This window comes from Aricia agestis, chromosome 4 (genome assembly GCF_905147365.1).
Source record: "Aricia agestis chromosome 4, ilAriAges1.1, whole genome shotgun sequence".
In the NCBI taxonomy this organism is placed as follows: domain Eukaryota; kingdom Metazoa; phylum Arthropoda; class Insecta; order Lepidoptera; family Lycaenidae; genus Aricia; species Aricia agestis.
The window spans coordinates 19,713,912-19,734,059 of record NC_056409.1 but is presented as its reverse complement, the minus strand read 5'-3'; the positions used below and the strand labels follow the sequence as shown (position 1 = coordinate 19,734,059).

General features: G+C 39.1%; 3 protein-coding genes across 3 annotated transcripts in view; 1 reads left to right on the top strand and 2 right to left on the bottom strand.

The window, feature by feature from the left end:
• Positions 1 to 18,131, top strand: part of LOC121726706 (nucleoporin Gle1) — a 29,257-nt gene extending 11,126 nt beyond the window's left edge. The window contains exons 2-4 of the mRNA XM_042114196.1: positions 839 to 848; positions 9,245 to 9,248; positions 18,121 to 18,131. The gene's annotated coding sequence lies outside the window, so the exon portion shown is untranslated. The remainder of the gene's footprint in view (positions 1 to 838; positions 849 to 9,244; positions 9,249 to 18,120) is intronic.
• LOC121726708 (electron transfer flavoprotein subunit beta) lies at positions 50 to 2,627 on the bottom strand. The gene is made up of 6 exons (XM_042114198.1): positions 2,469 to 2,627; positions 2,031 to 2,189; positions 1,681 to 1,839; positions 1,278 to 1,358; positions 597 to 737; positions 50 to 331 (listed from the first exon to the last, which is right to left on the bottom strand). Exons 1-6 carry the CDS (start codon positions 2,517 to 2,519, stop codon positions 161 to 163), a joined length of 762 nt encoding a protein of 253 aa, XP_041970132.1. The 5' UTR covers positions 2,520 to 2,627; the 3' UTR covers positions 50 to 160.
• Positions 5,372 to 15,668, bottom strand: LOC121726705 (splicing factor 3B subunit 2). Its single transcript, XM_042114194.1, has 13 exons — positions 14,817 to 15,668; positions 14,363 to 14,496; positions 13,923 to 14,080; positions 12,746 to 12,938; positions 11,498 to 11,707; positions 10,733 to 10,935; positions 9,328 to 9,478; positions 8,244 to 8,447; positions 7,948 to 8,023; positions 7,431 to 7,596; positions 6,389 to 6,495; positions 5,960 to 6,177; positions 5,372 to 5,533 (listed from the first exon to the last, which is right to left on the bottom strand). Exons 1-13 carry the CDS (start codon positions 15,526 to 15,528, stop codon positions 5,465 to 5,467), a joined length of 2,601 nt encoding a protein of 866 aa, XP_041970128.1. The 5' UTR covers positions 15,529 to 15,668; the 3' UTR covers positions 5,372 to 5,464.
• Positions 18,132 to 20,148: the final 2,017 nt, after the last annotated feature.

The window sequence follows — 20,148 nt, the reverse complement described above, 5'->3', positions numbered from 1 at the left end:
CGACTCACAAGTTTTACGTTTAGACTTAAGGTTCAATTTAAACTAGATGTAAACATGATAAAGTTATATTCAACATGATTATAAACCTACATTCATAAAAACCATGTACAAATCTCTTATGTGTTGTTAATAAACATTGGGCTATGTTTGGTGGTTTGAACTAAGCGTGTCCCCCCTCCTTGAGTTTGGCGACCAGTGTGTCGACGTCGGGTACGATGGAGCCCGCTTGTCTGACTGGTGGGTCTTCTACACTGATGACCTTGATTCTCGGCGCCAAATCGACACCCAAATCCTTGGCGGTCAATTTCTTCATTGGCTTCTTCTTGGCTTTCTGTAAAGTAAATGTAGATGATATAATTATAATATTTTGTGAACAATGATCGGAATATTTAACAGATACCACTATTGAAGTGTAGGCTGGTTTTAGTGTCACAGGGACCGTCGGTAGACAGTAATAGGGTCAAAAATAAGCAACGAAATGGACTCCAAAGAGGTATTACTAAGTTTAACGAACAGCTTTAACAATTTGCTTTGTGTGTTTGAGTTCATAAAATTCTCAAAACCTATCAGTTCATTGTGTATAGACACTTGCTCACCATGATATTGGGCAGCGTAGCATATCTTGGCTCGTTGAGTCGCAGGTCAGCGCTGAGAACTGCTGGCAGTTTAGTTTTGATCACTTCCAAACCGCCATCAATTTCTCTGGTCACTGTCAGCCCAGAATCGGTCTTCTCAACCTACAAACATGTTATAAAACTTAGAAAATAATAATAATACATTCCATACCAAATAACACTGAAGTTGTTAGTTTGGTTGGTTAGATTTATTGCTTACATATTTTATTGTTAGTATTGTTCTTCTCTTCCTCTGATATGGTCCCTTTTAGGGTAAAATATAAAGGGTCTCCTAGGAGGAAAAAGGAAGGAGACAGAAGGTAGATGTTTACCCTAAACATTAATGGAAGGTAATCTTATATAATTCTTTAAGAAAATGTTTAGTTATAGGTTCTAAGGATGTCTACATAAAATTTAAGATATTATCCAAAAGAGCTCACTCAATAATTTAAACAATGAACATCTACATGAATTAAATGAACAATTTAAAAAGTAATCAAAACAATCAAACTCTTATTATCTTATCACATAGGCATAGAGGTTATCAAATTTTCTCAGTGGCTTATGCAAAGAAGATAAACTAGTAATAAAGAACTAACATAATATTATAATTTTTATTAACTTGCATTTTTCTTGTAAGCATTTAGATATAAAGAATATTACCTTTGAGGCAAAAGTGCCCTGGGGCCAGTCCAGAATGGCGGCAGTCATTTGTGCTGTCTGATTGGAATCATCATCAATAGCCTAAAAATAAAAGTTACTAAGAAAAGACACACTTAAGTGCTGAAAACTTTTCCTAATTCATGTTTATTAGATGAATGATGATTTCCAAAAACAAACAGTTCTAGACATATGAATGTTTGCCACTCCTTTCAATCTAACATCATAGGAAAATCTGGCTCATATGTATCTAGCTCATCATGCCATCTTTTAGTCTTATTAGAAAATATATATTTTATTTATTACTTCAATTACAACGTCATTTAGAATAGAATAGAATATACTTTATTGTGCACACAGTTACAATAACAACACACATACAACAGAAACACATAAAATGTTTTACCTGTTTGCCAACAATGACTAAGTCTGCTTTTTCATCTTGTGACAATTTGGCCAAGATTTTAGCAACATGAAGGGGCTGTAAAGTCTCGTACTCTGCCCCAGCAACTTCTACATGAATTGCTCTGTCTGCACCCATAGCTAAAGCTGTTCTTAGGGTTTCCTAAAGTATAAAGTTTTTACATAAATATTTTTGTACTTATAAAGTTTATAGAGTAATATTGTAAAAATGATCGTAACAATTGATTACACAAGGTCCAATTTCATCTAGTTTGCTTACACATTTACAAGAGAGACAGCTAGAATTGTAATCTCTATTTTTTTTATAAACAAAATAAAACATGCATGTTATACTTGAGCTTGAGTTGGTCCACAAGAGACGGCAATCACTTCACTGGCCAGTTTTTTCTCCTTCATCCTCACAGCCTCCTCCACAGCAATCTCATCAAATGGGTTCATCGAGTGCTTCACACCTTCCGTGACCACACCAGATTTGTCTGGCTTGACACGAATCTAGAAGTAGATCACTTTAGACGTTGGAGCTTTAAATTCAACATAAAAAACAACATCATTTTTTAAAAGAATCATGAACAACAGTCGTAACTTCAAACAATTCTGCCCTTGATGCATTTTGACCGATTTGGGGTCAAGAACTTTTAAGTTTACAATTTTATAAAAACTAATCAGAGTAGGAGAGTAAAAGAAATAGGCTAGGATTAATTAGTGATAATGTGTACAAAAACGAGTCTTATAAACAGCTAAAATTAACCTTTGCACTTTTAATAAAATTACCTTAACGGCATAGTCTATAACTCTCTTTACACCAACTAATACACGAGCCATTGTACCGATAATTTCAGTTAGAAAATGTATATAAAAATACAATTTTTACACAAAATAAAATACAAAAGTTAAAATTTTTAACTCGCAAAAAGTGCGAAGTCCAATAATTTGACACTTTAACTTTTTAATAAAAAAAAATTCATGGATTCTAGCATTTCTAGCACATCGCGTAATTTTGCGGTATGCACAGACAAGAGATTTTAGAAACGCCATCTAGTTAATTATATGTTCAAACACAATTATAATCGCTATTGGTTACTAGATGGAGCTGCAGAAGAAGTAAAAAAAAAATAATAATTTCAAGTATAGATGGGCATTATTATATAAAAAAGTATAAATATAACATTTTTTTTCAATATCCTCTATCTTATTATAAATAATCTTCTTGTTATTTATATAAAATGCTCGTGTCACAATGTTAGGCCGCGTACTCCTCCAAAACAGCTTTACTGATTTTAACCAAATTTTATATGCATATTCAGTGGGTCTGAGAATCGGCTACTGGGTACTCATGGGCGTACCCAGGTTCTGGGCCAGGGGGGGGGATAATTACCCAGATTATGGGCCAGGGGGGGGGGGGGAAATTACGCAAATTCTGGGCAAGGGGGTGGCGGGCAAATTACGCAAATTCTGGGCCAGGGGGGGCAAACCAGATTTTTTATAAGCTAGGTGCCTAAAAAGAATAAAAAATGAATAATTTTTAGTTGTAAAAATATTTTATTGTAAACAAATGGCAAAAATTAGTTTTATTATTTTTAATTTTCATAGATGAAAGTACTAGATAATATACTTAGTAGGGACGTCAACATGATCCAGGGGGGGGGCAGCTGCCCCCCCCCATGCCCCCCCTCGGTACGCCCATGTGGGTACTTATTATATTGATAAGTGCATTGGTTGAATAAATAATAGTAAATTATTACAACTCGAGACTGACGACGACCATTGTTTGTGCGACGGGATAGCGATGGACGTTGCCATGGTGACATACTTATTTAGTCACTTCAATGAAATAATACGGGCGAAATACTTTATATGGCTATTGCTAAGTACTCAGTACTCTCATGCGGTTTTGCTGGAGAGTTTTACTCCAAATCGAGCAATAACCACCGTTTGGAGTGTGGATCGCAAAACTGACAGCTTGAATAGCCCTGGAGATACTGATACAAAATTCTTGGTCATTTGTACCAGTATGGCGGTTTTACAGGGGTATAATTACGTAAAGGCAAAAAGGAAAATGATGGTTATAGCGCCGCACTGGCAGCCCAAACGCGTGGGCGTTAATCGAACGTGTCGGATAAATAACGAGTGTCGAACGATTTGTTCCACAAAAATGCTTGTATTTTCACATAGTAAAAAAAAAATAAGTAGGCGAAAGCGTAATGCCATACTTGTCGGGTGCGGCTTACAGCCCGCCATATCGACGCGAATACGTTAATTTTAATAAAAAAATTTAACCACTTGTACCAGGCTAGTTTTTGCATAGCTAATCATCGTCGAGTAGCCATTCACGAAAATCACCTTGCCATACTTGTCCGACAGCTCCCAATGGCCGCCATTTGCCGCCATAGAAAAATTGTACCACTGGCCACTGCAAAGGTGTAATTTTTTTTTTTCGCCAAACGATTTGTACCACCCTGAAACTTTTCTTAACAGTTCCCTGTATGATCATAAATAGGAGCCTGATAATGCCATACCTGTGGGAGGTAGCGAATATGAACAATATTATTTCACAAAATCCTAAGATTTTATACGTAATTTCAAATGGTTTTTCAAGTATGGCGCCACTTTTTCCCTCTACTAGAAGTATGGGAAAAATAATAACGGTCATATCATGGTCATATTTTGTCAAATACTATTCAAAAATTTAAATGCCATACTGGTACAAATCGTTTGGAGAAAAAAAAATTACACCTTTGCAGTGGTATGGCGGCCATTGGGACCTGTCAGAAAAGTATGGCAAGGTGATTTTCGTGAATGGCTACTCGACGATGATTAGCTATGCAAAAACTAGCCTGGTACAAATGGTTCAATTTTTTTATTAAAATTAACGTATTCGCGTCGATATGGCGGGCTGTAAGCCGCATCCGACAAGTATGGCATTACGCTTTCGCCTACTTTTTTTTTCGACTATCTGAAAATACAAGCATTTTTGTGGAACAAATCGTTCGACACTCGTTATTTATCCGACACGTTCGATTAACGCCCACGCGTTTGGGCTGCCAGTGCGGCGCTATAACCATAATTTTCCTTTTTGCCTTTACGTAATTATACCCCTGTAAAACCGCCATACTGGTACAAATGACCAAGAATTTTGTGTCAGTATCTCCAGGCCTAAAAGGCTCGCTTCGAGCCGGCTCGATGAAATTAAACATGTCAAATATGTCATTTCCTTCGATTCGGAGTAAAACTATCGAGCAAAACCGTATGTGAGTACTTAGCAAAAGAAACGTTTGCCGGGACAGCTAGTATTATATAAATTACGAGATGACGTCTCCAAACCCAGCAAAATCTGTTCAGCGGATTGGGCGTGAAGACGTAACAGACAGACACACTTTAATAATAAAATAATGAAGCAATAGCTCCAGCGGCCGCCATAGTGTACTGTATGGCGAATTACTATGATTACGACCCGGCCGCACATGCGTCTATCGTCCGAAGCTTCGTGCTATGAGACGATACTATTGGACGATAAACGCAGATCGTCCAATAGTATCGGTTTTAGCGCGAAGCACTACGCATATGCGGCCGCGGTATTAGATTTAGAATAATATTAGACATTAACAAATGCTTTTATATGCAGCAACACACAGAAAGTACAATAAGGATAAGTAATACAAATAAAAGTATTTGTGTATAGTTGTTTATTTCACTTAGAAAGTAAAAGTAATTCTGAAAATCACTATAATATTATTACACAAAAATGTATACATAATTTGCTAAGGATTTTAAAACTTGAACTCCTTGTATTTCTTGGCTTGCTTTGGATCCGTGTTCTGTTGCCGCTTCCGTTTGTTCTGAAACAATAAAAAACAATTACCATCATGATAAGTGGTCTACTCACAAGTCACAGTCCTAAAATCAGAGATCCTAATATCGGGAGACCGAAAATCGGCTACGACTGTAAACATGTCCTTGCCAGATAGTACGTAATCGACCGTGTAGCAGAGCGCTCGTCGATAATAAGTGATGATGCCACCGACGCTTTCAAAATAACAAAAAATGGGCCTAATATCTCGATTATTACTTTACTTATAGAAAATGAGAAGCTTTTCAACCCAATTTTTAACCCCGAACATAATAGACATGTAACTTACGATGTTCGTTAAAACCAAAACTGCTTTGTATACGACCTTCGTTGCCGTGATAATTTGAGGAATACATGCCTAAAGAATGGCGTACGTAGCTATCAATAGTCCCTGTCTACCCGAGCGTTTGTTTACCTTCTGCCTGGCGACGTGGTCCGCCAACATGTCGGACAGGTCCTCTCTCGCGCGGGGGCGGGTCTCTCGGAGGTGTCGTTCGTAGCGCGCCGCCACCGCCTCGGGTTCCAGCTCCAGCTCGCTCGGGTCCAGAGCGACCTCCACACCCCCCGCTCCCGCCGAACTCGCCCCGCCCCCCGCGCTCGCCGCACCCGTAGGCGCGCCAGCACCGCGTTTGCCTGTAGATATATTTCTAGTTAGTTGAATATTCGACTCATTATATACTGCCTTACTATTTCAAAATAATTGCACAATAGAAACACTATGAAATTTTTGTTTGTTTGTGTTAGTGTTATGATATAGCTATTTTAATGACTTCATGTTATGGTTAGTTGCAACTTGCATGTAATATGTATTAAGTTAATACTATTAACGTATAAACAAGTGTACCGGGGTTGGCGGCGCCGATATCGTAGACGTGTGTGGAGGCCATCATGCCGGCCGTCAGCCCCACGCGCCGCTCCGGCACCACCTGGTACAGCGCGGGCGTATCGCCACTGGAACAACACACATTATAGTGGGTTATAATAATTGATTATTACCTGACTAGACAGAAGTAAGGAGTTCCTCGAAACAAACGAGCGAATCTACGCGAGTGCTATTATCAATTTCGACATGTATCACAACTGCAAACGCAGCCTAATGCGTTACTCAGCAGAGTAACGAATTAGGTTGCGTTTCCAGTTTCCACCAGAGATGTAATAAGAGGAATGTGTTTTTAGGAACCATTCCTCGCAACACATATGTTGGAAACGCAGCCTTAGAGCGGGTACGCGTGCCTAACGCGCACTTCAAAACGCCCAATGTGTATCGGGCCGTAGTATGGCGCGCGCCGGCCGATATGACATACTATGTCAAACGTATAAATTTCGAGATCTCTTCTAAGTCGGCCTACACGTTAGTTCTGTTTGCTCTGGTACTACCTAAATTAATAAAAAGTGACAACTTGACAATTGACTGTCCTTGAAAATCGCCTAACAGTTAATATCCACAAGGCATTTTATAGTAAGGAATTGTACAAAACAGAACTAACGCCGACACTATATTGTTGTAAAATGACAACCAGCAGACATGCAGCTATGACAGACAGACAGCAGCAACAATGCTTCAACAATGTTCACAAGTCACGCCTACCTCCGCGCATGTTACCGAAAAAAGAACATCGGCGTCAATTCGGTTGATATCTGTTTAGCATACACGCCCCCATGACAATAACAATGACGCTCTAAAACTTCCTTGACGGTTTATACTCCGTAGTTTGACATTTCACTGCTTTCAAAAATTCCAACTCACCCCACAAATCTCCGACTACATTAGCAAATTCTAAGTTATGCCGGACGATAAAAAAGAAGACTTTGGCCTAAGGGTTTCGTTACAGGCCATAAAATCTAAAAAAAAAACAAGAACTGTCAATGTGACAGCTGTCACTCACCCCTCGATGTCGGAGTCGAGCTTCTTCTTCCTGAGCTCGATGGTGTCGGGTGTCTCCATGCCGGGGGGCACGGAGCTGAGCCCCAGGGGCGTGGCGAGCCCCTCCGCGGGGGTGACCGCCCCGCCCGCCGCCCCCTCCCCGCCGGAACCCTCCTCTTCAGACTCCTCTGTGAATTTAATCATTCAATAGATTAGGTAGAACAAGGCAGTTTGCTTGATTGACAAGTAGGGTAGTAGTATTAAAAATATATTACAGTGTAACCGCCGTGCCGCATTTAGTCTCTGAAGACGAATATTATTAATTACTGGACGGGAATTAAATGTAGATTTTGACAGATAGTGTATAGGGCTTACGTCAAAATCTTCATTTAATTTCAGTTAAGTAATCAATATTCGACTCTGAGTGCGGCTGTATTCAATTTGGGATAGAATAAAGCTTATACAACTTTTCGGGACACGCCATTTTTCGTAGTCGAATTGTCGCAAGATAAAGTTAGTCTTTGATAACTTCAACCTACCCTCCTCAGATTCCTCTTCAGACTCCGACTCCAGTTCTCCCCACATCGTCCTGTCTATATCCTGATCTTCAGCATCCTGTTAAGAAAAAAACAATTAAATATATTTTTTCAAAATGTTAATTTATTTATCGGTAATTAATTTAGCACAATCCATTAATTAACCAAAACTAAACATATTACTTTGCGTTAATTTTTAAGTGTTTCTTGTAATGTTGCCTTTAGTTGATGTTTTAATAGTCAACGTACGAACACACGTCGTGACGTTACATCTACTAAATTTTACTCGTATAACTCACATCCTGTCCCGCGGTATGGTGTCCGAACACATCCCCATAGAGTGGCTTGCCGGTCTCGTCCACGGGGGGTTTGCCCCAGCCGCCCGCGTGGTAGCCGAACGCGCACCCCTCCGGTATGGGGGCGTTCAGGCCCGGGATCTTCAGGTTGGGGTACGATGGCGGGGGGCCGTAGCGCTGCTGCGCGATCAGCCACGGCGGCGGCACCTGGGGTAAAATGTTATTAATAAATTGCAATAGGAAATATTACGCAGGAGTCGCCACTAGCACATAATATTATAGTAAATTTTCCGACCAAAATCCGATATCTTGCACACGTATCATAATATTGACAGAACGTTGAGCCGCCCAGGGCACCGGATAAAAGGGGCGCCCTTTTTTACAACAACCAGCACCCTGGCCGCCGAAGAAATGTCGCCAAGGGCGCTGGTAGTGCTAAAACCGGCAATGGTGAAAACATTGCAGTAATGCCTTTTTTTTATGAAATAAGAGGGCAAACGAGTAAACGGGTCACCTGATGGAAAGCAACTTCCGTCGCCCATGGACACTCGCAGCATCAGAAGAGCTGCAGATGCGTTGCCGGCCTTTTAAGAGGGAATCGGGTAATAGGGGAGGGTAGGGAAGGGAAAAGGGTAGGGGATTGGGCCTCCGGTAAACTCACTCACTCGGCGAAACACAGCGCAAGCGCTGTTTCACGCCGGTTTTCTGTGAGAACGTGGTATTTCTCCGGTCGAGCCGGCCCATTCGTGCCGAAGCATGGCTCTCCCACATATATGTGTACCATATGTAATGTCTTATTATATTATGTATAATGTATAGTAACCAATAATGTATGTCTATTGGCATTCTTAAAGGCTAAGATTTACACTGATGTAGAGTTAATGAAACTATTTGCAACGAATTGCACCCAGTACAAAATAAATCTTATGTTAATTCTATCTTGAAAGGCAAGACTCGTGCGTTTTTGAGAATCGTAGCATCCTTCGTACACTCCGGGACCCTAGCACTGTGATAAGTAGAGCATTCTTAGGCTGCTAGCTTGGACGGACAGGTGGAGCTCCCGCTGTAGTCCGGGGGCGGGGCTCACCTTGTGCGAGCCGGGGCCGACGGGCATGCCGAGCGCGGTCCGCAGCTCCTCAGACAGGTCCCCGGGCTTCTTCTCCCGCAGTCGCGTCTCGAACTCCTTGCCCTCGTAGTATAAGTCGCCGTGGATAGTCATGCGCGGTTTCGTCTGCCATCTAGCGGTACAAATTCGTTATAACAATAGTCAGATGCTACAGTACAAAAAATATCTAATAATTCTCGTGTTTGTGCGCGAACTTCTACCAAACAGCTCAACCGATTTTAATGAAATTTGTATGTACTTACAAATGTAAAACCAATTCTCAGGCCTAACAAATGTTTGGCCTTAGTTTTTATTTACTTTTCATATTGATACTAGAAATGATTTAAAATTTATATGGCAAATCAACATTTTCCGGGTCACTGGTCAGCTACAAATTCATATTTACTCTATGATATGTTCGGCTTATGGAGCATGTGGATAAAATGTTTCTAGTCTCCATGTTGGAGAGAATATTATGTATAAATAATTTTTCGATTTTTTTTAAAGCTTTGTACATATTTTTCGAGAAACATTACTTGGATTTTTATTTTTCTGATAACTATTGTAACTATCACGGGTTTACGTCGATTTACGGGACAACCCTGTATAAAGAATGTTAAAAATAAGTATGTAAATAATTTAGATTGTGCTTACCTATTTATGCTGGAGCCTGTAAAACCCTGCTAAGAGAAAGTTTTCAGTCTAGTCTTTCAACATGACTGAATGTGATACAAATTGTGTATTTTATGATCACATTTATAAAATTGTTGATTTTGAAAAAAATATTTAAAATTGTATGATAATAATTTGGTAATTTTATAACTTTAATAAAAATGTAACGGTCAAAATTCAACCTAATATCACAGCACTATTTTATTTAAGTTGTAAGTTGCATAAAAACCAAGTTATATCAGACATAGATGGTGACACAAAATGCTAGGTCATTTGTACCAGTATGGCGGTTCTTCAGGGGTCTAATTCAATTGTACTCGGCTAATTTTTGCGTAGCTAATCCTCGTCAAGTAGCTATTCACGAAAATCACCTTGCTATACTTTTCCGACAGGTCCCAATGGCTGGCGGCCACCACTGCAAAGGAGTATTTTTTTTTCGCCAAACTACATATCTGATATAATACAAGCATTTTTGTTGCACAAATCGTTCGACACTCGTTATTTATCCGACGCGTTCGGGCCGCCGGTGCGAGCGCTATGACCATCATTTTCCTTTTTGCCTTTATGTAATTAGACCCCTGAAGAACCGCCATACTGGTACAAATGACCTAGTATTTTGATTTTTGTGTCACCATCTCTTTGGTCTATATGGAGTTACTTCACTCGAGACGCAACATTTTACTTTCAACATTGAAACAACACAAAAGTTGCTTACTTGAAGAACGCGTCATGTAGCTTCTGGTAGTCAATATCAATCTTGCCGAGCTTGGGTCTCGCCCGTTCCCTCATCTTGGCCTTGAGGGTTTTAGTCTCCTCCTTGTCCTGTAGCGACGCCCGCATCTCCATAATACCCGTCTTTTTGATGAAGTCGGGTAGATCGAACGGTGGCTTCTCAATACCACGCTTCCCTTGTAGATACTGTAAAACAAACAATATTATAAAAATCTTGCCTTGTGAGATGTGAGTATCTCAAAATATTATTTTTAACTTTTTAAATTTATATCCGTTATTTAATACTAGATGTTAATTATGTAATGATTCGGTTATCATGCGGGAGCCGTACATTTTTACTGGATAAAAACTCAAGTTGTCAATCTCTATACCAAAATATTATGTTTCATTAAAATTGGTTTAACGATTTTAGCATATAGAGAAAAAAGATAACCATTAATTAAATACGACATAAATATGGTTTTTGCAGAACAGTCTTAACTTTTCGTGTTTTTAAACAATGTCAGTAAGTTTAAAGTAGTGTCGCCAAATTGGTAGCTCGCGGGCACCTGGTAGCCCGCAGCCTGTTATCTGGGCGCCCGCGAAAAATATGGGTCAAATAAATTAAATAAACAATAACTAAATTACCTAGTTTCCTTTATATCGCTTATGCTTTTTTTAAACTTCGTGGTGCCCGCGTGGCTTATCGGGTTTTTCTAAATAGCCCTTGGAGCAACACCAGTTGGGCACCACTGGTTTAGGTACAAACCTTTCTCTTATAACACCAGTGTCGTGGCACCTGCACGGTGTTCCTGTGGGCCTTCAGATGAACCAGCAGGCGCGGGTCTCGCGCCGTCACGTCATACATCTCCACTACGTCTGGGCGCCCCACCAGCTGCTTTAGCTCCGCCACTGACAGACGGGACAGCTTCTTGAGCTTGCGTTTGGAAAGACGCTCTTTTTCGTCCGCTGCGTGTTTCTGTATGTTATAACAATAATAATAATTTATGTTATACTAAGCAAGGTAATCTTTACAGCTGATCGCACATTTGTCCGCACCGTAAGCGCCGCATTTCGCGACGTCAATTCATACAACGAATTCTGGGATGCGGCGCGTATGGTGTACTAATGTGCGTTCACCTTTATACGGATTTTATTACAGAAGCGCCAGCCTTTGCAGCTAAAAATTTGGTGATGTTACTTTTATTTTTTGTGCCTACGCCCTGCTAAAATACCGCGCAGCATAGTATACTTCAATTAAATTCTATCCATATGTACCATCGAGGAAATTGATCCCTTGGCAATTGACAGACCAACATCATTTGGTCAATTCAATGTTAATTCATAATTGTGATCTGTCGGTTGGGTTTTACGTAACGCGTCCAAACTACGCAGGTCCCCCATCTGTCTAGGAATGAACTTCTCTGATAGTACAAAAGAATGAATACATGTCTCATAATAATGCTATGGTGTAGAATAGCAACAAATAAAAACAGATGGAGGAGGCTTCCACTTAAGGTGGCCAAGATGAGAACTTTTGGATAAAGAAACTTATGAGAGAAGGTAAAAAATCGGACAAGTGCGAGTTGAACTCGCGCACGAAGGGTTTTGTACCACGTTACTATAGAGCAAAGATAGGAAAAAATGTGTTTGTTATATGGGAGTCCCCCTTAATTATTAAATTAGTTTAAATTTTATTTAACCAAGTATTTTGTGAACATTTCAGGTGTACCTGTTGTCATGTTTGATACCGAGAAAAAAATGTTTAAAAAATCATGTTTGTTGTTTGGGAGCCCCCCTTAAATATTAAAATTATTTTGTTTTTAGTATTTTTTGTTATAGCGGCAATAGAAATACATAATCAGTGAAAATTTCAACTCCCTAGGTATTACCGTTCTTGGGTTACAGCCTGGAGACAGACAGACAGACATCAAAGTCTTAGTAATAGGGTCCCATTTTTAATCCTTTGGGTTAAAAATGGGACCTTATTGGAACCCTAAAATATAAAAATGTATACCTCTACTGCTTCTTCGTCAGTGGCAAACTGGTCTGTGACTTTTTCTTGGACCTTGGCCGGCTTGGGCGCATCCTTTTCTTCATCCTTAATCAACTCTTCCTTAACTTCTGTTATCTTGAATGACTCTAGAATACGATGAAACTGTCTATACATGGGTTCCAACTCATGAAATTGTATATTCTCTTGAACATATCTATAACATTCAAAACATATTGTTATAAAATAAACAGTATTACACACAACTATAATTCTAAAAACAATGATTGGCAATTAGTGCAGACAAAATATGATACAGTAAAACTTAATAAATCCATAGATTTACTGTAATTAACAGAAGCCAACTATAGTCCGTGCAATCCACGAAGACACGCCCCACTATTCCTTGTAATCAAATATGTGTGCAAGCTTTCGCCAATGTTTGAGTGTAATATCGGTACACAGTAACTACCTATGAGTGTACGCGCACACTACAATAAATAAAACAATTAAGAGAAAGCTTCACGGTCAAAGGGAAAGATGCTCACCCAAAAATTGGTAGTGTGCGTCTTCGTGGACTGCATGGACTATACTTTTAATTGCACACAAATTATTGACTTTATAAATTTTTTTAAAATATTATGTCATAGGGGGATATTAGATTATCATATATATTGGATCCAAGATCATTGAGTCAATTATATTGGATAATGTAATATAGACATATGATTCATTTCTTCCTTGATCATAGATTTTTGACATTTGCTGAGAGATTGGATCCAATACGGTCATAGAAATAGGTGTTGCCAGTTATTTAATATAAAAAAGAGTTTTTAATTTCTTGTTCGTTAACAAGTTTCAAATAATGTAATGTAATTATTTTTCTAATTATATACTTGGATAATCTTGCTGAAATAACAAAAAACAAGCCATATTAAAAATGAGGATGTCTTTTGACAAATCAAATTCTCTGAGATCTAGTAACCCTGACGTCAATACCTGTCAGTGTTAGCGTTCTCCATTGGCTATTGAAACCACATATGACGTAAAATAGGATCAATGAAATATGATAATGTAATACGTGGATATGATCAAATGATCATATATATTGGATCCTATATATGATCATAGAAATGATCCAATATAAATGATAATGTATTACCCCCTATAAGAAGAAAATTGTGACTTCTAAAATACATACTCAATTTCAGCTTCCTTTTCATTTTCCTTATTACTGGTACTCTCATCTTTCTTTGATCCATCTACTTCCATCTTCATCTTGGCTTCTTTACGTTTTTGCTTTGCTTCCTTCTTCTTTTTCTTTTTACGTTTGTTTTTGTTGGCCTTACTTACCAATGTCTGGAATTACAAAAAACATCTTGGGTATAAAATGTAACCAAATACTTAAAAATTAAAAAAGTAATAAATAATTGATTTGGACAAATCCAAAACTTATTTGAAAATTCACTGCCCTCAAAAAATGTTATCATTGATAGGAACACAAAAAAATATTTATTTAAACACTGTTGTTGTTAAAATATATTTACAGCAAAAAATTCTACCAAGGTAACTATTGTAATATCATAATTCATAATATAATAATGAATTGTTTATTGGTCATCTCCACAAACCAATACTTACATCTTGTTTACTGATGATTGGTGGGTTTGGTGCTTCGGGGATATTATCGTCATCAGAATCACCTTCATCCTCCTCAGCGTCATACTCTGTGCTGATCACCGGAGCTGGAGGAGCTTCTAATTCTTGTTCGGCCTCTGCAAATTTCAAAGTCCAATCATGCATACAATTTATGCAAATTTTAATTTTGTTATTAAAATGCCTTGTTGTATAAAATAAAGCTATGGTCATACTGTACAAATTTTAAAAACCCTTGTGTTTGTAATCTGTAATCCCTCGATCGTGGATTCCTGGAAATCTATTGTTATCAGTTGAATGTGACCACTTGGGAGTTGATGCATTAATTAACCAATTCAATAACAAAAGTTAATTATTCTGTAGCTTATGGCTTCAACCTTTACTTACTAATAGGTTAATGAATGAAAAAATAAGAAATAACAGAAGCAACAAGCTATACCTGCTTCTTTTTCAGTGTCATCACCTAAGGCTGCCTGCCTTTGATCTTTGTATGCGAGGGCTTCCTCCAAAGCTTTCGGCAGGACAACACCTCCCGGGACATTTGGCTTGTTGCGGAATTCCTCAGGTGTGTCTATTTTCATTGTCAGCAGAGATGGCAAAGGCTGCTGCCCGGGAGGCTGCTCTTCATTAACATCCTGCTGCTCCTCTTCATCGCCACCGTCATCCCAGCCCGGTGGACCATCACCTCGTCCTCTCGACCAACCCGGCGGGCCGGGCTGGCCCTGGCCCTCCCATGGGGCCATGCCGGGAGGACCCATATTGGGCGGCGGACCCATTCCCGGTGGGCCCATATCCATACTTTGGTTGTAGTTTCCTTTCATGTTAGATCCGCCTCGCATCATATTCGGAGGCATTCTTGACGACATGCCGGGCGGACCCATCGGTGGAGGTGGCCCCATACCCATCCCCGGTGGCCCCATCCCAGGTGGCGGCGGTCCCATGCCAGGAGGTCCCATACCCATCATACCAGGCGGTGGACCCATTCCCGGCGGCATAGGAGGTCCTCCAGCTGTATTAGGAGGCATGGTGCCAGGCGCCCCTTGCCCCATAGCACCCGGCGGTGGTGGCATAGGCGGAAAACCAGGCATGCCTGGTGGTCCTATAGATCCGCTGTTGTTGTTTGATCCCATGGTACCAGGTGGTCCATCCATTCTAAAAGGTTTATTTATTTTGTTTTTTCAACATAAGCTACGTTCTTTAAGATAACATATAATAAAAATAATATACACAGATTACTAGTATATATTTCTCTAACCCAAAACAACACGAATCCCCAGCCGCTTTAGTCTTGACGTTTGGAACCACAGATTACTAGTATATATTGTTTGGAACACAGATTACTAGTATATATTTGGTTTGGAAACACAGATTACTAATTTACTAGTATATATTTGTTTGGAAATTGACCACAGATCCTTTGCCGTCATGTTGGCATTACTGTCTGTCAATAACGTAAAAACGGTAGATATTATGCTCTGCGAGTTTTCATAAGTTTTACTTTGATTTCGTGAGAAAATCATGCCGAAAACATTAAAGAGTGGTGAAAGAATGATGGTGTTAAGAGTGAATCTGAGTGAAAGTGTTTTGTGAACGTGAAAAACGTAACGGGGCCCCAATAAAAGTGAATAACTCAGGTTGCCGCCATTTCAGCTTAGTGAAATAGGGTTACCAGCATCAGTTTAATCACCCTGAAATACAGTAAAACTTATGAATACTCGCAGAGCGTGTCTACCGTGTTTACGTTATTAACAGACAGAAATGCCAACATGATGGCAAAGGAACTATTAACTTCTAGTGACGAAAACTACATACCTGCGTCATGCGAACGAAGTCGTAGGTAAAAGCTAGTACTCATGATATTATTATCAGGGCGAGCGAAGCGAGCCCTAGTTTATTCCACAACCTGTACATTTTGTGGTACACTTTACAGAAAAACTATCACGCCTATTGATTTGTGATTTAACATAGTAATTTTTATTTACATGTAAATGTGTTATCATCAGTCAGTCAAGGTGTAACGATGCGAGCCCTCACAAAGCTCGGCTTTTAGCTAGTAAATGCGAAAGTGACTTTGTTTGTTTGTTACGTCTTCACGCATAAAATACTAAGCGGATCATCATGAAACTTTCATAGGTACACGTTGTCTGAAGTATGGAGAAGGACAGGGTACCTTTCACCCCGGGAAAAAGACGGGTCCCCAAGGGATAGACGTTAACGCAGGATGAGCCGCGAGCGAAAGTTAGAATTATATAAATTTTTCTTTATAAAACATATTATTATCTCCCCTAATTTAAGGTAGCACAGTAAGGATAATGAGGCAACACTAATTTGCATTAGTGCCAACATGACGGCAAAGGAACTATTTGATGAAACCATGGAATTAATATGTACTACGGTAGTACATATTAATTCCATGGATGAAACGCACTATTGTTTATATCATAAATCTATGCTACGACAGTATATATTATGTCTATGGTTTATATCATAAACCTATAATGCTACGACAGTATATATTATGTCTATGGTTTACATTGAAATCATAGAGTATACATTATAGCAAGCTAATGTATACTCTAAGATTGAAATTGACCGAAATTGACACTTGACAGTTACCATTTTTTAAAAACAGACAAAAAAAATCTTATTTTTTTAGATAAAGAGTAAGGACCACTGGGCACTGACCTCTATTATAAGGCGGGTCCACACCAAGCTAGCCGCCGCGGTTACGCTCGCTTGGTTGCTCGTTGCTCGCCCAAGGCGGGCGCATGCTCACGCTCGGGGAATCGCGCGCGCGGCTGAGCCGAGTGGTGTCGGTTTTTTGAAATGCTCAAAGGTGCCTCCGTCGCTTACCTCGCGCAGTGTGGACGTCACATGTTTGGGTTTGTGCCGCAGTCAAAAATGAACGATCAGAGTCGACAACTAATAAGTTTATACGCCGCAAATGTATTTGGCCTTTGGGATGCCAGGGATCCAAATTACACTAACAGAGGGATGAGGGAAGGTTCTTGGAGAAAAATCAGCCACAAATTGAATATTCCTGTTAAGCATCTAAAAAAATGGAGTCTTTGTTAGCATCATACAGACGAGATTCTCCTATTTTTTATAGTTGTGTATAGCAAAATAAAAGCATACCTAAGCTGCCACGGCTGTGCGTACGTGCGGTGCCATCGTGTCATGTGAGCAATGGCTCGGGCTGTTCGAGCGATGCAACCTTGCTGTGTACGCCCCCCGTCCGCCTTGCCAGGCGACTTGGTGTGGACCCGCCTATACAATAACGCGCGCACGCGTTAGTTTGTATAATGGAGGTCAGTCAATTAGTAGAATAAGATTATATGAACTATATGATGAAAGGTGTATTAACAATAGTGAAGTATTTAAAGCATATGTTAAAAACTACTCAAAAACCTTTAGAAAAGTTTGCAGAAGCTGCTAAAGCCCTGTACATAAAAAACAAAATTAAACACTCTAAAAATAAAATAAAAACAACATGGCAGGTTATAGCTGGTGAGACTGGAAATGTATCCTGTCACAGCTCTGATTTTGAACTATACTTTGAAAAAAAAAAGATTACTAATGATCAAGAAGTTGCGAGTTGCGACGGTCTTTGAAAAGTTTTTTGCTGACATTCAGGTCTCAACGACTAAAAATTTTAATTCTTCACCTGAAGCTGCCGAAAAGCTACTCAGAGACAATGTAAAGGAGTGTGATGTCAATTTTAAGTTTAGAGAAATTAACCCTAGAGATATTATTGGTACCTTTAAATTGTTGAATATTAAAAATACTGCAGATCTCTGGGGCATGTCTACAAAAATTATTAAATCAATAATTGATATCGTAGCTCCTCATCTAGCAATGATTTTTAATGACTGCATAAAAAATTGTGTTTTTCCTGACTTGATGAAGCATAGCAAGATTGTTCCTTTATTTAAAGCCGGGACTCAGGACTAAATCGGATCCCACTAATTTCAGGTCTATAGGTATCGATTCTACCGACCTTTAGTAAAATATTTGAAAAAAATATTTTAAAACAATTACTAGTGCATTTTAATTCAAATAATTTGCTGCACGATAACCAATACGGATTTACTAAGGGTCGATCCACAACGGATGCTGGTATAGGACTTCTTTGTAGTATTTTTGAAGCTTGGGAGGAGTCGCAGGATGCCTTAGGTGTGTTTTGCGATCTCTCCAAAGCCTTCGATTGTGTTGAGCATGCTACATTGATCAGGAAACTGCGCCACTACGGCATAAAGGACTCTGCTCTCAGCCTTTTGACTGCTTACCTTAAAAATAGGACTCAAAGGGTTGAGGTAAATAGTAAAAGGTCCAACGGAACCAAAATAGAATTAGGTGTCCCACAAGGATCTATCTTAGGGGCCCATTTCTTTTTCTCATCTATATAAATGACTTACCTTATCTAGTAAAGGATAATAATAATGAGATAGTGCTTTTTGCTGATGACACTTCACTTATTTTTAAAGTGAAGCGACAACAGTCGAACTACGACGAGGTAAACAGTGCTCTCTCAAAAATGTGTACATTGGTTTAATGTTAATAACTTACTTTTAAATTCTAGTAAAACTAAATGTATAAAGTTTACTTTGCCCAATGTTAGGCAAGTCCAAACCAATGTGCTATTAAATGATGAGAAGATAAATTTGGTAGATAACACTGTATTCCTAGGTATTACACTTGACAGTAAATTACTGTGGGGTCCTCACATTGCTAATCTAGCAGTTAGGCTCAGTTCTGCAGCATATGCAGTCAGAAAAATTAGAGAAATTTCTGACGAAGATACGGCACGATTAGTATTAGATGTCATATGAAATCCTTTTATGGGGAAACGCTGCCGACATTAATACAATATTTGTGCTGCAGAAGCGAGCCATACGTCCTATTTATAAAATGTCTGCTTTAGAATCTCTGAGAGATAAATTTAAAGAAATTGGTATTCTAACTGTTGCTTCTCAATACATTTTGGATAATGTAATATATGTTAGAAAAAATATAAATAAATTTAAAGTTAAAAGTGACATTCACTGTAGAAATATTAAAAATAAGCACAAGCTGGACATGCCAGTGATCAGACTTAGTAAAGTCAGTAAATCTTTTAAAGGTCAATGTAATACGCCTTTACAATAAAATCCCAGAAAACGTTCAAAATCTTTCCATTAATAAATTTAAAAAAGTAGTCAAAGAGCGTTTGTGTGCCAAAGCTTATTATAAGGTCAATGATTTCATAGAAGATGGCACATCTTGGGAGTAGGATGGCTTCTTGCAAGGCTACTTCTACATTATTATATTATGACTTTTTTTTTTTTTATGAAATAAGGGGGCCAACGAGCAAACGGGTCACCTGATGGCAAGCAACTTCCGTCGCCCATGGACACTCGCAGCATCAGAAGAGCTGCAGGTGCGTTGCCGGCCTTTTAAGGGGTAACAGGGGAGGGTAGGGAAGGGAATAGGGGAGGGTACGGAAGGAAATAGGGGAGGGTAGGGAAAGGAAAAGGGTAGGGGATTGGGCCTCCGGTAAACTTACAATTATGTATGTTGACATTGTATATAATATTAAGTTACAAAATTGTAAACTTTATTTTAAAAGAACAATTTTTCTCTCACTTTTTTGGTAAAAAGTGGAACCCGTGCGAGTTTCTTACGCCGGTTCTTCTCGCCGGGGTAGTTCCCGAACCAGTGGTAGGCATCAGGTAGACATTCTGAAAAAAAATTTACTCAGAAATAAAACATTTTTTATTTCATTTATTTATTTT

Bases quoted from the DNA above. Each gene is read 5' to 3' on its own strand.
- LOC121726708 (XM_042114198.1), bottom strand. From the start codon at position 2,519: ATGGCTCGTGTATTAGTTGGTGTAAAGAGAGTTATAGACTATGCCGTT. The intron at 1,359-1,680 runs GTAAAACATTTT...TTTTATTTTTAG, and splicing joins TAGTCATTGTTGGCAAACAG to GCTATTGATGATGATTCCAA. The intron at 332-596 runs GTGAGCAAGTGT...TTTACTTTACAG, and splicing joins CTACGCTGCCCAATATCATG to AAAGCCAAGAAGAAGCCAAT.
- LOC121726705 (XM_042114194.1), bottom strand. From the start codon at position 15,528: ATGGATGGACCACCTGGTACCATGGGATCAAACAACAACAGCGGATCT. The intron at 8,448-9,327 runs GTGAGCCCCGCC...ATTTTACCCCAG, and splicing joins TCGGCCCCGGCTCGCACAAG to GTGCCGCCGCCGTGGCTGAT. The intron at 6,496-7,430 runs GTGAGTGACAGC...GTGTTGTTCCAG, and splicing joins CTCGACTCCGACATCGAGGG to TGGCGATACGCCCGCGCTGT.